Here is a 15,008-nt window from a genome sequence, read left to right on the forward strand (position 1 = left end):
AGCCACTTGGCTGAAACCCATAAATAAATAAAATAAATATATATATATATATATACTCCATCAGACTATATATACACACACATATATAGTTTGATGAAGCAAACAACTAGTGAAACATCACCAGTTGTCCAGTTGTGAGCTTCACCGGACAAATCCAACAACTAACGGTCCTTTGAAAAGAGTCAAACTTTCACTTGTGTAAACAAGTGTGTCTGATCATTATTTAATGTCTGATTTCCATGCTGGCATGGGTTTGATGGTTTGACAATATGATGTTTGTATGTATGCATACAAGATTGTGTTCTATGTATGAGGTAAGATTGCTAATCACTAAGTTATTTATCTGATTGACCAAGTTGCAGGAGCAACTCCACTGTAGCTATTTGGTAATTCACATAGTTTTCAATTCTTCTCAAATCCCATTTTATTGAAGAAGTAAATACTCTTGTAAATAGTTTAAGATGCCATATAAAGGTACTGAGGTATGAAAAGTAAGCCTGAGTCTTATAGTTTAAATGATTTCATAAGATTAAGCATTTTTAACTTGGAAGGTCTGAGTGAAGATAAATATAAATTTAAAAACCCTATTTCTTAGGATTTCTTAAATTGGAAAATGGTAAGTCTAAATTCCTTAAATTTATGTTTTGCTTTCCTTTTATGTAAATATATATCATCATCATCATCATCATCATCATCATCAAGTCTAAATTCCTTAAATTTATGTCATCATCATCGTCATCAGCATCATCATTTTAATATCCAATTTTCCATGCTTGCATGGGGCTGAATGGAATTTATCAAGGTGGGTTTTCTATGGCCAGATGCTCTTCCTGTTGCCAACCCTTGCCTGACTCTAAGTATGGTAATATCTCCCCATGATCAGGCATATTTTCATGGAAAACTGTAAATATGTTTGATGATGACACTTGTTTTACTTGTCATGCAATGTCAATGTGAAGAGAGAGTAACACACACACACACACACACACACACACACACACAAACCACACATCACACAACAGGCTTCTTTCAGTTTCTGACTACTGAATCCACATACAAAGCCCTGGTTGGTATGGAACTATAATAGAGAACACTTGTTCAAGGTGCCACACTGTTGGAGTGACCAAAACCACATGGATTGGAAGCTTCTTAGTGCATGCTTGCACCTTATGCATACATATATTCTTTTATATGTTTGTCATGTGACTGCAGCCATGCTAGAGCACCACTTTATAGGGTTTTAGTTGAAGGCATCAGTTCCAGGACTTATTCTTTGTAAGCCAGTACTATATATATACGGGTTTCTTTCAGTTTCCATCTTCCAAATCCACTCACAAGGCTTTGGTGTGTGTGTCTGTATATATATATATGTACACACACACACACATATATTTAAAAATCCTGTAATATAACTACTTTTTCCTTATTTCAAGTAGAAGACCTTGCTGCAACCTTCCAGATCCTACTTCCTCTACCCTTGTTGAACTTTCCCCCTCAAACAGCCTTTCTCTTTTTTCTCTTCCCATCATTTTTTTCCTTGTTGTTATCACATGCTACTTAATATCCTGCAGTATTTATGGTGATTTCATAGGTTTTACAGATGACATAATCTTTGGGTTTTAAATTGGTCGTAATTGTTTTAGCAAATTTCTTTTTAATTTTGAAGTAGTTTCTGTTGTCTTTTTTCATAGCATTTTATAGTTCCTTTTCTTAATGTTACTTACTACACACTATAATAAATACTTCTCATGTTTTTGAATAAACCAAAATTCTTTTTGTTGGATTCACTGTTTTTGATAAAACCTACTTTATTAGTTATTTTGTGAAGGGAGGAGTTTAGTGTTTTGTTACTTCATTTTATCATTCTGAGCTGGATTCCAGTAGAGATTGACTTTGTCTTTCATTACTAGTAACATAATCATGTAGGGTAATAATGCAAAGCCAGGTTTCTTCTCCACAATTTTCTGATTTTGCAACAATGTAAGAATTTATTATTATTTTCAATATTCCAAAGCTATTACATGCAATTTTAATTATCAGGAATGTTGGGTTGATGTTTGGTGACAATAAGAATTCTCATTATTACATTGTGCACGTGCGTGAAAGCAGGGTGTTGTAATCACTCTTCTTTGTTGATGTAATTGACTTTCCCCCTCTCATCAAATTTCGAGCCTTGTACCTACAGGAGAAAAGATTATTATTATTAGGCAAGTTGGAAGTATTGTTAGCAGACTGGATAAAATGCTTAACAGTATTTCGTGTCTTTATATTCTAAGTTCAGATTTGATGGACGTTGACTTTGCTTCCATCCTTTTAGGGTTGATGAAATTAGCACCAGTTGATTATTGGGGTCAATGTAATCGACTATCCTCCTCCCCCAAATTTCAGGTCTTGTGCCCATAGTAGAAAGGATTATTATTATTATCATTGAGAGAGAGAGAGAGTAGCACATGGCATCAAGGTGACACTGGAGCACAAATATACGAAGTTCAAAGTAGCTATCATAACTACCTGTCTGACGAGGGTACACCAGGCACATGTATAATAACCATATGTGTGTGACATGGTGATCTCATATCATGATAAACAGCACATGACCTTGCAGATGGGACCCAGTTAGAATTTTCTTCATGTTGAGCAGCCCATCCTGCTCAAATTCCATTTTATACTTACATTTTTAAGGTTCTCATCAGATGTACATGACGAATTCCTACTCTACTACCCACTTTCTCCAAAAATCTTATTAAAAAAAAAAAGTAACTCTATTATTTGCAGATTGCTTAGAATAAAGATGAGCTGCACACATAGATATATACACACATACACTCTCATTATTGAACTCAAAACTTCCAAGTTGTCTATTTATAGTCTTTTGCAGATATTGTGTGTTGAAATCCTTTGGACCCTTTTGTTACTATATTTCTATTGAAATATTCTGTTTTTGTTTCAACTAATTGTAAAAATAACGAACAATTTTTGAACCAGTTTTGTCATTAAACTGGTGTAGAATTTGGGGCAGTTTAGTCTAAGGCAGATTAGTATTGAAATAGTTAACCCTTTAGCATCCAGATCACTTTGCCTAATGTAATATTTATTGATTCACTTGTTTAGAATTAATCATGCCTTAATTGATGTGATTGTTTATTTTTAGAATAACGCTCTAGGATACTTGTGAGAGGCTGAATCTGGCTGGTTTGAACATACACAAGATAGAATGCTTGGGCCTGTTATGGCCAGTTTGAATGCTGAAGGGTTAGCTTTTAGCATTTATTTTACATTATGCAAGTCCTGAAAAAAACTTCCTGTGGTTTTCTTTTGGATCTTAATTATCAACAAGAGTGGGTGCACTTTTTTTAGGTTTTGTAGGAGCATATCAATTGAAAGGCTCTGCTCTCCCACCCAATGCACTTCTGTGCAAGTTCATACTATTCTGAATAATCCTTTAGCATTCAGATTACTCTGTCAAACATAATACTTATCTTTTCACATTGTTTTGAATTAATCATACATTGTAACTTGTAACTTCAAGATTTCTATGATGCGATTGTTTATTTTTAGAATGACATTGTAGGGTAGGTGTGAGAGGTCAGATCTGGCCACTTTGAACACAAGACAGGTAGAATATTTGGGCCTGATATAGTTGGTTTAAATGCCAAATGGTTAAATTCATTCATAGCTGGCCCCTACTTCCTTCACCCAACACCCACTCCTTGGCCTTTGTTTTTCATTTTCCAGTTTACTCATTTTTATTTTTCCATTTATTGTTCCACACCATGTTATATTTGATATTCCACTGTAATTGTTTTTCTTTCTCTTCAAGACTTCTCACCATATTTTTCTTTTGTTTTGCTTTTTATCTTTGTTTTCTTTTCCTTTTGTCTTCCATCCATTCATTATTCATCCTGCCTTTCATCCAACCATCTATCATTGATTGTTGATTTCTTCACTGTGTAGGAGATAGGGGCTCCAGAGATAAGGAGATCATTGCATATCGAAAACAAGGTATTACTCTGTTGTCCTGCCTTCTGTTCATCTCTCTCTATCTGTCTGGTTAACTGTTGTGCGCTCTGTGCTACTTTGTCTAATGACGTATGTTTTACTTGAGCATGTCTTGTAAATTGTGTATCACTTGTGTTTGAAGTAAACTACTACTATCACTACTACAACTACTACTATCACTACTACAGCTACTACTATGATTACCACTATTAATAATTCTACACTACTCCTATTTTTACATTGTTATGTTATGTGTTTTTTATGCTCAGTGGTGGTTTATATATATATATATTTTAAAGAAAATGTTATATCTAATTATGACTGTGAGGTTAAAGTGTTGAGCTGCTAACCAGTATATGGTCCTAAGTTCAGACCTTACTACAGTTATTATGCCTCTGAGTCAAATGTAAAAATCTTCTTACACTCCTAAGGACACACCAGCCTCAAAAACAGAACAAAAAATTGAAGAGTGGATTTATTGCAGGTGCAAGAGAGTATACCAATAAACAGTTGCCTGTATTGATGATGTATTAAATGTTGTTAGGTCAACCTTTATTAAGTATTGCAGAGGAATTTTTTTACAATTCAGGTATTAGCTTACTTTGGAGTGTTCGATCCAGTAAAGAAATTTTAAGCAAGCTGCAAAAGTTTAAAGTAGTTTGGACTATGTATGTATATGATTTCTCTACACTATATACTAATCTATATCTCAAAAGAGAAATTATATTTTAAAGTTATTGATATAGTGTTTAGCAAAGGTTGTAAATGTACGGCCATTAGAAATGAATTTTTCTTTTATATCCGTAATAGTTTTAAGTAAGAATAAATTTACGGAGGTAATTAGCTTTATCATTATACATTACTTTAGTGGGTGAGGATATTTAAACAAATTAAGGTTATTACAATGGATGGTAATTGTAGCCCTTCATTAGCAGATATTTTATCTTCATGTGAATTTAGTTGTCTTAACCCTTTAGCATAGTGGTTCTCATCCGGAGTCTATATAAGATTTTGGGAGTGCACACGACAAAATAGTAAATTGGGAATCCACAATTGTAGTCTAAGGGGCCTCTGAAAAAATGTTGCTTAGAATGTATTGTATGTATTCCAAGAAACAGCCAGGTTTCTTTCTCTAACATTTTACATAGTTCAACCTACACAAGTCAATGTGTTGAAAACAAAATAGAAATTTTGGAAGTAATTTCTCTAAAACTAGTTTTTAAACATCAAATAGTTATGGGGGTCCACCAGGATAAAATAGTAATCAAAGGGGTCCATAGTTTATTCTGTCACACAGTTTTGAATTAATCATGCATTATGTTGTAGCTTCTAGATTTCAGTGATGTGTTTGTTTATTTTTAGAATATTTTAGGGTTGTTATGAGAGGCCTGATCTAGCCAGTTTGAACATAAAACATTTGGAATATTTTGGCCTGGTGTGGCCAGTTTGAATGCTAAAGGATCAATGATATATACTGAGAAGTTTGGTTTAGCCAAAGATCTTGCTTGTTAGTGCAGATATATCAATATTTTTATTCCAAGCTACAATTATTTTTAGTACTTGCTTGGCAAAATATATTCAGAATATCTTGTAACAAATAAGAATGGTAACTTTGCAGATGAGGTTAACTATTTAGGTGTTAATGTAATTTAAAATGTTGTGACAAGTATATATAATAAAACTGTTTACTTTAGTTTTTGTATTGCATACTTACTCTGGACACTAAATAGAATTCTGATGAGTGTAGAGTCTTTTCCCATTAAGTTATTTGTTATGGTAGGATTGTAAATGAGATTGGTGTATTTTTTGAAAAATATTAGAAGGTTGATGATGCATATGAAAAAGCGAAATTATGTTAGTCATGTTCAACTATTACTTGGGGAGATATAGTGAAATTCTGAGTAATTTCTAGTTTACAATTTAGTATAGATCTTGAGCAATATTGAGGTCTTTTAGGGAAGATAAAGTACCAGCCCACTACTGATGCAACTCTTTCTTGTCCCCCCCCCTCTCTCTTTCTCTAGCTGTCACATCCTGGATCTTCTGTCAGTTTGCACCCAGGATGGAAAGACTAAAAAGATGCCCATATCTGCTCACAATGATTTGAGCACCTGTGTAAGACAACTAGCAAGGACATAGTACATGCTCCCAGGTCTTACTTGCATACAACTGATGTCCAACGAGACGTTGGACAAAATGCCTTTTATTAGTAATGCATATGAATGAGAACAGCATCAAATAGCTTTGATTAATAACCTACCACTGAGTTTTAAGTCCATATTATTACTATAAAGTTGTCTGAGGTTTACTGGCACCTAGAATGTATGGTCAGAATCTTCAACTTCCTTGTGCTACCACAAGAGAGAAGTGTATGTGTGTGTGTGTGTGTATATATATATATATATATATATATATATATACACACACATGCACACATATACACACACATGAAGTGAATGATTGTATGTGTTTAAATTGTTTTTAATTTTTGTTGTGTTGTTTTTCATCTTTCTGTTTGTTTTAGTTTCTTTGTTTCAAATATTTAGATGTTTGCACACCTTCCAATATGACAGTCAGCCATGTTTGTTGTTCATCTTCTTCATTGTGTATTTGTTGTTGTTGCTCACTGTTGCCATAACACTATTTGCATGGCTTTTATTGTTGCTTATATTTTTGTTGTTGTTGTTCATATTTTTTAAAATATTTCCTTTTTTTAAACACGCGTGCACACACACACACACACACACAAACACACACACACACACACAAACTTAAACATGTCAGATACACATATAATTGTTCATAAATGCATCATGGTTAATGAGAAAAATTTGTTAAAATAGTGATTTGAATGTATCTATCTATCTATCTATCTATCTATCTATCTATATCTATCTGTCTATCTATCTATATCTATCTGTCTATCTATCTATATCTATCTGTCTATCTATTTATTTATCTATCTATCTATCTATCTATCTATAGATAGATTTGGTTGTCTGTTTATTGATTTATCAATCTTTTTACTTATCTATCTCTCAGTTTGTCTACCAATTTTTATCTATGTATCTATATACCTATCAATCTGTATAAATATGTACCTGTTTGTGTATGTGTGTGTTTCCCTTACACTGTTCTTTTAACTCCATTGAAGCATTTTTGTTTGTCTTCTGTTTTCTTTTGTATTTCTTATCTAATCTATATTTGCACACCTGGAGTGGTCGACACGTAAAAACAGAATCTAAAGAGAAATTTTCTAATACATTTCAGTTCTCTTGTTGTGGATTTTAATTTTGTTTTCATATATTGTTACAATGTTTCTATATTTCTAATTATATTTGCTTGTGTTAAATTGCCACTATTGTTATTATCACTGATTTAATTTTAAACTTTAGTCTCTCTCTTTGTTAAATGTATATCTGCTTCTTTTCCAGATTCAAAATGGCATTATTTTGATTACATATGTATTGTGGGCATGTAGCCTAGTGGGTTAGATATTGAACTCATAGTTGTTAGATCATGGGTTCAAAATTTCCAAATATGCAGTGCATTATGTCTCTTCGTAAGGAACATCATATCTCAATGCTCCAGTTACTTGACTGAAAATGAGTACCAATGCAGATATGGGTTAATTTTGCAGCAAACTTGCATCTCATTCCAGGAAAGTCTAGTCACGTCCGTTGCTTCAGTGCTACAGGAACCCAGATGAACTCTGTAATGAGCCTAGAGGCTCAAGAGTGACTTCTGCTGATGGTACATTTGAAGCATTGAGAAATTTGAATATAGGTCTCTTTTTTTTAAGCTGCTCAAATGCAAATGAAGCTGTAAATAATATCTTACAATATATCAGATTTTATTGAGCTGACAGAATTGTTGGTATGTCGGGCAAAATGCTTAGCAGTATTTCATCCATCTTTATGTTCTAAGTTCAAATTCCACCAGGGTCAACTTTGCTTTTATATCTTTTTGAGGTCGATGAATTAAGTACCAGCTATGCACTGGGGTTGATGTAATCAGTTTGTCCCCTCCCCTAAAATTTCAGGCCTTGTGCCTATATTAGAAAGGATTATTATTATTATTGTTTGTAGTTTGATTTTCATTTGAACAGCTCCTTTGAATGATGTATATGAATGAATGATAGGGGAGCAGGAGTCATGTAATCAACTTCTTTAGCTTACAACCATTAGAATAGCTCCAGGGAGGTTATAGGGTGTGACACAAACACTCAACTTTCAGTGCTCTGCTTCTTATAGCAGAAACAGCTGTATGCTAATGAAGTTGATTATGTGACACCTATTCCCTTGTCATTCATTAATTAATATTATTCTCTATATTCACCTAATGCTTTACTCTACAGCCTAAATATATAGAGTTCTAATAACTGGTTGTTAGTATTATTATGCCTCAGTGAAATCATGAAATATATATAAAACATGCCTGTATTGTTATGTTTGAGATAGTTGGTGACCTTTCATCTGCTGTGTCTTCTATATGCTTTCAGTATTTAAAACAAATAGCAAATCAATTTTTATATAAAGTTGTAATTGATATTAACCCTTTCATTACTGTATTTATTTTGAGATATTTTGTGTTTCTTTCAATTACTTTAAATATAACAAAGAATTTAGTAAAATAATTTAGTCATCATTCAGCTAGTGTTAGCATAAATTGTGACTAAGGTTTGGTGGAAGATTTTAATTCAAAACTTATGAAAACAAGACATTTGTACTCAAAGCCAGAGCCGGTTTCAGCCGGGTTGGTAATGAAAGGGTTAAAGGAATGCTTGGAAGAGAGTCCACTGATGCCATTGTCTGAATCTCCACAATTTTGGTGCTTCAACAGTGCTAAAGGTGGTTGATTGAATGGCAGATATGAATGTGATTTAGTATTTCTTGTACACATTTGTCTCTTTACCATGTCAAAAGTTCAAATGGCACTGAGGTTGAATTTGACTTTCATTTCTTCAGTAAATACCAGTCATGTATTGAGATTGATTAAACCATCGATATTCCTCATTATATTTATTTAAATTGTTGTTGTTGTTGCTGTTAATGATAATATTTTGGAAGGTAGTCAGACATCTGTAATGTTTTACACCAAGGGTTTCCAAACTGGAGAAAATTTACCCCAGATGTAAATTTTACCAACCCACCAGGTAAAAATTACTGATTCTAGATTTGCAGCATGGTGTTTTTTTTTTTCCCTGCTCTTTTTTAAATGATTAAAAACTTGAAGTCAAGAAGAAAACTTTTGAAGCAGCAAGCCTAGTTTGTGAAAAAATACTGTTTCCCCCCCTCCTTTGTACCACCTTGCATTTAACATTCTATATTACTACATTCTTCTTAATTACTATGTTGTTAATGAAGTTGTATAATTCAAAAGTCTGTGTTTATCTATCTCTTCATCATCTGTTCATAAATCAGTGAAATAACATAGTTATTGTTATTTGAACTTAAAATTATCTTTAACCCTCACTGTACTGATTATATTTTTGCTGGTAATATAATACACTAATTACATGCAAATCAGTTCTCACAAGCTTTTTCTGTTTGCCACGAAAAGTAAAATGTGCATGCTATACATTATCAAATGTGCAAGTACCCCACTATAGCAAAAAAAAAAAGAGTTAACTCAGTTCCCATATCTCAAGTGCACATGCTCAGAACTGAGTATACTCAGTTCCCATATAGTTAGGATTTAAAGACATTTAAAATTTTCACTTTGTCTCTTGAAATGTAACCTAAATTTACTGAGCAAAACAGTGTAAGTAAAGTTACTTTTGGGAACTTCTGTTCTATGAGGTTTTGTTTTAGTATTTCACTCTCTGAGCCCAGATTATATCCTATTCAACTCTGGTTTTTATTCCTCCAGGATCAGTAAAACAGAATACCTGTAATTTAATGAAGGTATGTAGAGGAGGGGAGTTGAGGATCTAGTTTAACCCTTTCCTGATAATATTTCTAATGAAATACACCATTACGAGGGTGGCCTGAAATGTTCATAGGCTGACTATGAAGGAATGATGCTAGAGCTGTTATTCACATTCCATGAGAGTATCTTGGTCAGTCTATGAACTTATTAGTCAACCCTCATATGTGTTTTTATTAACTCTGAAAATAATTAAGAATTCAGAAGAATTTAATAAAGTAACTCTTTCATATGAAAGCAAGAGTTGAGATTAAATAGAGATGTTCTTACATAAAATTTTAATTGAAGGTTTTCATTTAGATATGAGCAGTTTAAACTGGACTGTTTTGCATCAGGTAATCAGAGATAAAATCAAGCATGATGGTTTCAAAGGGGATTATTTTTATTACCAAAATTACATGTATGTACATATGTATATATAAATGTATATAAATATATATACTTCTCTGTGTCTGTATGTATGCATACATGTAGGTATGTATATATATTTCTGTAAATATATGTATATTTACATACATGTAGGTGTATATACGAGGGTGAGTCAAAAAGTAATGCCATTTTGTTTAGGACAGGTATAATTACCAACACAGGAACATGTATCATACATCAAAATGAAGCTGGTCCTCTGTGGATCACATCCTTATGTCTCAACATAGTCACCATTTCTCTAAACAGCAATGTTCCACCTTCGAATGAAAGCATGTATATCCCTGCCCTGTAAAATTCTGTTGACTGTTTTTTGAGCCACTTCTTCACTACAGTTTTCACTTCCTCATCCTTGGAATAATTTAGCACCTTCAGACTATCGTCTCTTCGGCCTCTATGAAAGAGAGTTTGAGCAGCAAACATTATTCCAGTGACGAGGAAGTGAAAACTGTAGTGAAGAAGTTGCTCAAAGAACAGTCAATAGAATTTTACGGGGCAGGAATACATGCTCTCATTCGAAGGTGGAACATTGTTATTGGGAGAAACGGTGACTATGTTGAGAAGTAGGGATGTGATCCACAGAGGACCAGCTTCTTTTTGATGTATGATACATGTTCACCAAAGTATGCAGCCAGTAATGCAAGCAAATAAGCACTGGGTAAATCAAGCTTCTGTCACCAGACACCAGAGGAGAAAATTATATCACATTTCAGATCATGATGCAGGGAAGTTTAATTTTGGAGTGCATTTGTGTCACACTTGAAATTTCCATTCATAAGTGTTTTTGCAGTTGTTCAATTAAACTACCTGCTCATTGAAGAAGTATGAAAGCGGTTGTATATTTCACTGACATGTATTTCCTTAATCTAATCGTCAATTGGAATTGCCAACACCATCTGTGACTGAACTGAAATTTTGAATTTACAGATACAGTCCATTTAGTCGGCTTTCACTCAGTCCTTGATATGCAATATTGCATCATTTTGAGGCTTTGGCTAAAGACACCTGCCCAAGGTGCCACTCTGGGGGATCAAACCCAGGATCCCATAATTGTGGAAAAAAACCTTCATAATCATTTGCCATACTGCCTCTACTATACATGTGTGTGTACATACACTTATGATTAGAATTAGCAGTTTAATATCAGACCGGTACTTAACCTATTAATCTCAGTATGATACATTAATATGTCTTTACCTGTCATTCTTTCAGGGCCTATAAGTACTAGTTGAGAATACTTACGCCGATGAAAACAACTACCTCCGTCCCACAAAATTTCAAGTCTTGTGCCTAGTGCCTATAGTAAGGCAGCAAACTGGCAGAATCATTAGCACACTGAAAAAATGCTTTGTGGTATTTGTTTCCACTTTTTACATTCTGAGTTCAAATCCCTTTGAGGTCAACTTTGCTTTTACATCCTTTCGAGGTTGATCAAATAATTACCAGCTAAGCACTGAAGTTAATGTCTCCTTAAAAATTACTAGCCTTATACCAAAATTTAAAGCCATTATTCTATTACACTGTTCGCAAATAGGGTTGAGCAAGAAGACTACACAGCAATAATTTGACTAACATTAATCATTTCCACATTAAGGTATCAAGCTAGCAGAATTGTTAGTACACCAGGCAAAATGCATGGCAGCATTTCGGTTGTCTTTATGTTCTGAGTTCAAATGCTGTCAGGGTTGACTTTGCCTTTCATCCTTTCGGTGTCAATAAAATAAGTACCAGTCGAATACTGGGTTTGGTATAGTTGACTATTCCTCTCCCATGAAATTGCTGGCCTTCTGCCAAAATTTGAAAACATTATTATTATCATTTAAAGTTGGGCAGAAACATTAGCATATCAGACAAAATGCTCAGTGGTATTTCTTCTGATTCATGATGTTCTGCATTCAAATTCCGCTAAGGTTGACTTTGCCTGTTATTTTTGGGATGAGGGATGTCAATAATGTCAGTATCAGCTGACCACTGGGCTTAATGTAATCTACTAATCCCTTCCCCATAAAAAACTACTGACCCTTTCCCATAATTTGAGACTACTATCATCATCATCATCATCATCACCACCACCACCACCATTGTTATTATTAAGTTGGCAAGCTGACAGAATCAATAGCATTCTGGAGAAAAATGCATCACAGCACAGCTTTACATTCTGTGTTGAAATGCCACCAAGGTTGACTTTGCCTTTCACCCTTTCATGACATCAATGTAATCAACTCTCTCTCTCTCTCTCTCTCTCTCTCTCTCGCTCTCTCTCACACACACACACACACACACACACACACACACACACACACACACACACACACTCACTCTTCAGGCCTTGTGCCTATTGTAAAAAGTTTATTATTATTTCTACTACTACTGCAACTATTATTATTTGTTGTTGTATTACGTGCATATTTTATATGTTGGAGTAACTTCTGTCCTATATCATGAGTTTACAATAAGTTATGTTTTCACTGACACACTGATAATGTGCCATACATTATCAGGCTTGCTCAACCCCTCTCCCCACACCATCTTCTGTACAGCCATGGTCACATGACTGACATGGTGACAATTAACAGTTGAAATTGGTGGACAATAAGTTGTGTGACACCAATTTCTAAACAAACCGGAACTGATAACTTCTTTTTTTTTTATAAATCCTGTTTGGTATAGCTATTAGGTAGTTATACTGAGAATTGGACAAAGACAAGTGGCCGATGTGATTTGAAATGCACCATTTTGATATAAGCCTCGAATTCCTAGTATCTGATAAATGGCTTTTTACCCAGATTCTGCTATCAAGATTTATTTCTTGTTCTGACTAATGTAAGAACCATACACACAAACTGTATATATATAGATCTACACACAAATACATCCATGCTTTTCAGTTTTGGAAACTTACTCTAAAATACCATAGAAACCATGATGATATTTTTCTGGCAGGATATGGAAATGGGTGTAAATCATCCATGTGAGAGAGAATTGAGAAAGTGTATGACACATTTGATTTTGACTGATATATCAAAGTGTAAAACCTGAAGGCTGTTTGTCCTTTCTTCAAGAATGATACTCCTAAGTACCACCAGTTTCATAACTTGGCTTCAGTTCAGTGAACTCTGTTAAATTTTACCTATGGCATCTATGTTTTGTTTAAATATATACATTGAAGATTTTACTATACAATATGTTGAACCGAACTGCCCTAACCATTTTAAACAGTAAACCAAATGGTGAGTTTGATTTGTACTCATCTTTTTTTTTCTTCTTCCATTTTTATTATTATTCATATTTCTTTAATTTATTTCTCTGTATACTCACACACACACACACACACACACACACAATATGTGTATGAATATACATATGCATGTGTATGAATATACGTATGTATGTATATGCATATATGTGTGTAAATATGTATGTATATGTACATGGGTGCTGAGACCAGTGCTATGTAAACATACCCTTGCCACAAAGACACCCAGTATACTCTGTAAAGTGGTTGGTGTTAGGAAGGTTATCCAGCCATAGAAACCATACTGGAACAGACATGGAACCCTGGGCAGTTCTTCAGCTGGCCAGCTCCTGTCAAACTGTCCAACCCATATCAGCATGAAAAATGGACATTAAATGATGATACATGTGTGTGTGTAAGACAAGGTGAGAGTGCTTGTGTAGAGCTGGAAAGAGACAACTGTATATTTTAGGTAAAGGTAAAGAGTGAATGTAGTATCCATAACTCATTGATTGATCTGAAGCTACAACAGAAGACATCCAAGACACCACAGTAAGAAAGCAAATTCTGTATCTACACGGCCATGCCTTTCTCTTTCTCTTTCTCTCTCTCTCTCTCTCTCTCTCTCTCTCTCTGCTTGCATGTATTTATAAAGTTTGGAGCTTGTATCAGTCGCAATAATGATAGTTGAACAACAGAATTTAAACCAAGGACCTTGAGGTATGAATGATGAAATAACAATCACCATCATCAAAATTTCCTTTTCTATGCTGGTATAGGTTGGATGGTTTGACAGGAGCTGACAGTCCAGAGGACTGCACCAAGTTCTGTTGTCTGCTCTGGCATGGTTTCTGAAGCTGGATCCCCTTCCTATTGTCAACCATTTTACAGAGTGTACTGGGTGCTTTTTTCTGTGGCTCCAGCGCAATATAAAGAAATAAATATTTCTACATATTACCTTTCAGTTGGTTTGACAGGAATAAATGGATTTATAATCCAACATATTTACACACACACACACATATTCTGCTACCAATATCTTGTATTATTTCTGAACATTTTTTTCCAAAAGTATATCTATTAAAAACTTCTGTTCTCCATCTCTGCTCTCTTCATCTTTCATCTTGTTTAGGAAACATGTTTTATTCACAATTCACACAATCTTAATTACATTGTACAGACATTTTTAATCTAATTAAACCACTAGATGCAGTCCGGAATTCAATTACCATCACCATCATCACTACCTTGTTACATCAGACACAAACACACAAGTATCACCACAACCACCTTTACCATACTACACTTTCCAATACTACCCTATACCTACCACCCTAACGTCTACCAACAAACCATAACCATCAACATAACAAACCATAACCATCAGCATAAAAAACCATAACCATCAACATAACAAACC

General features: G+C 34.1%; 1 protein-coding gene across 2 annotated transcripts in view; it reads left to right on the plus strand.

The window, feature by feature from the left end:
- The first annotated feature begins 3,936 nt into the window (after positions 1-3,936).
- Positions 3,937-15,008, plus strand: part of LOC106881686 (receptor-type tyrosine-protein phosphatase gamma) — a 54,874-nt gene continuing 43,802 nt past the window's right edge. The window contains exon 1 of one of the 2 annotated variants that reach the window (XM_014932154.2): positions 3,937-4,002. Coding sequence is in view for 1 of the 2 variants with exons in the window: in XM_014932153.2 (XP_014787639.1) it covers positions 13,538-13,583 (46 nt within the window). In the remaining variant the exon portion in view is untranslated. Of the gene's footprint in view, positions 4,003-12,814; positions 13,584-15,008 lie in introns of those variants that run through there. The other variant, XM_014932153.2, reaches the window with a different exon arrangement.

The sequence above is a fragment of the Octopus bimaculoides genome, chromosome 5 (genome assembly GCF_001194135.2).
Source record: "Octopus bimaculoides isolate UCB-OBI-ISO-001 chromosome 5, ASM119413v2, whole genome shotgun sequence".
In the NCBI taxonomy this organism is placed as follows: domain Eukaryota; kingdom Metazoa; phylum Mollusca; class Cephalopoda; order Octopoda; family Octopodidae; genus Octopus; species Octopus bimaculoides.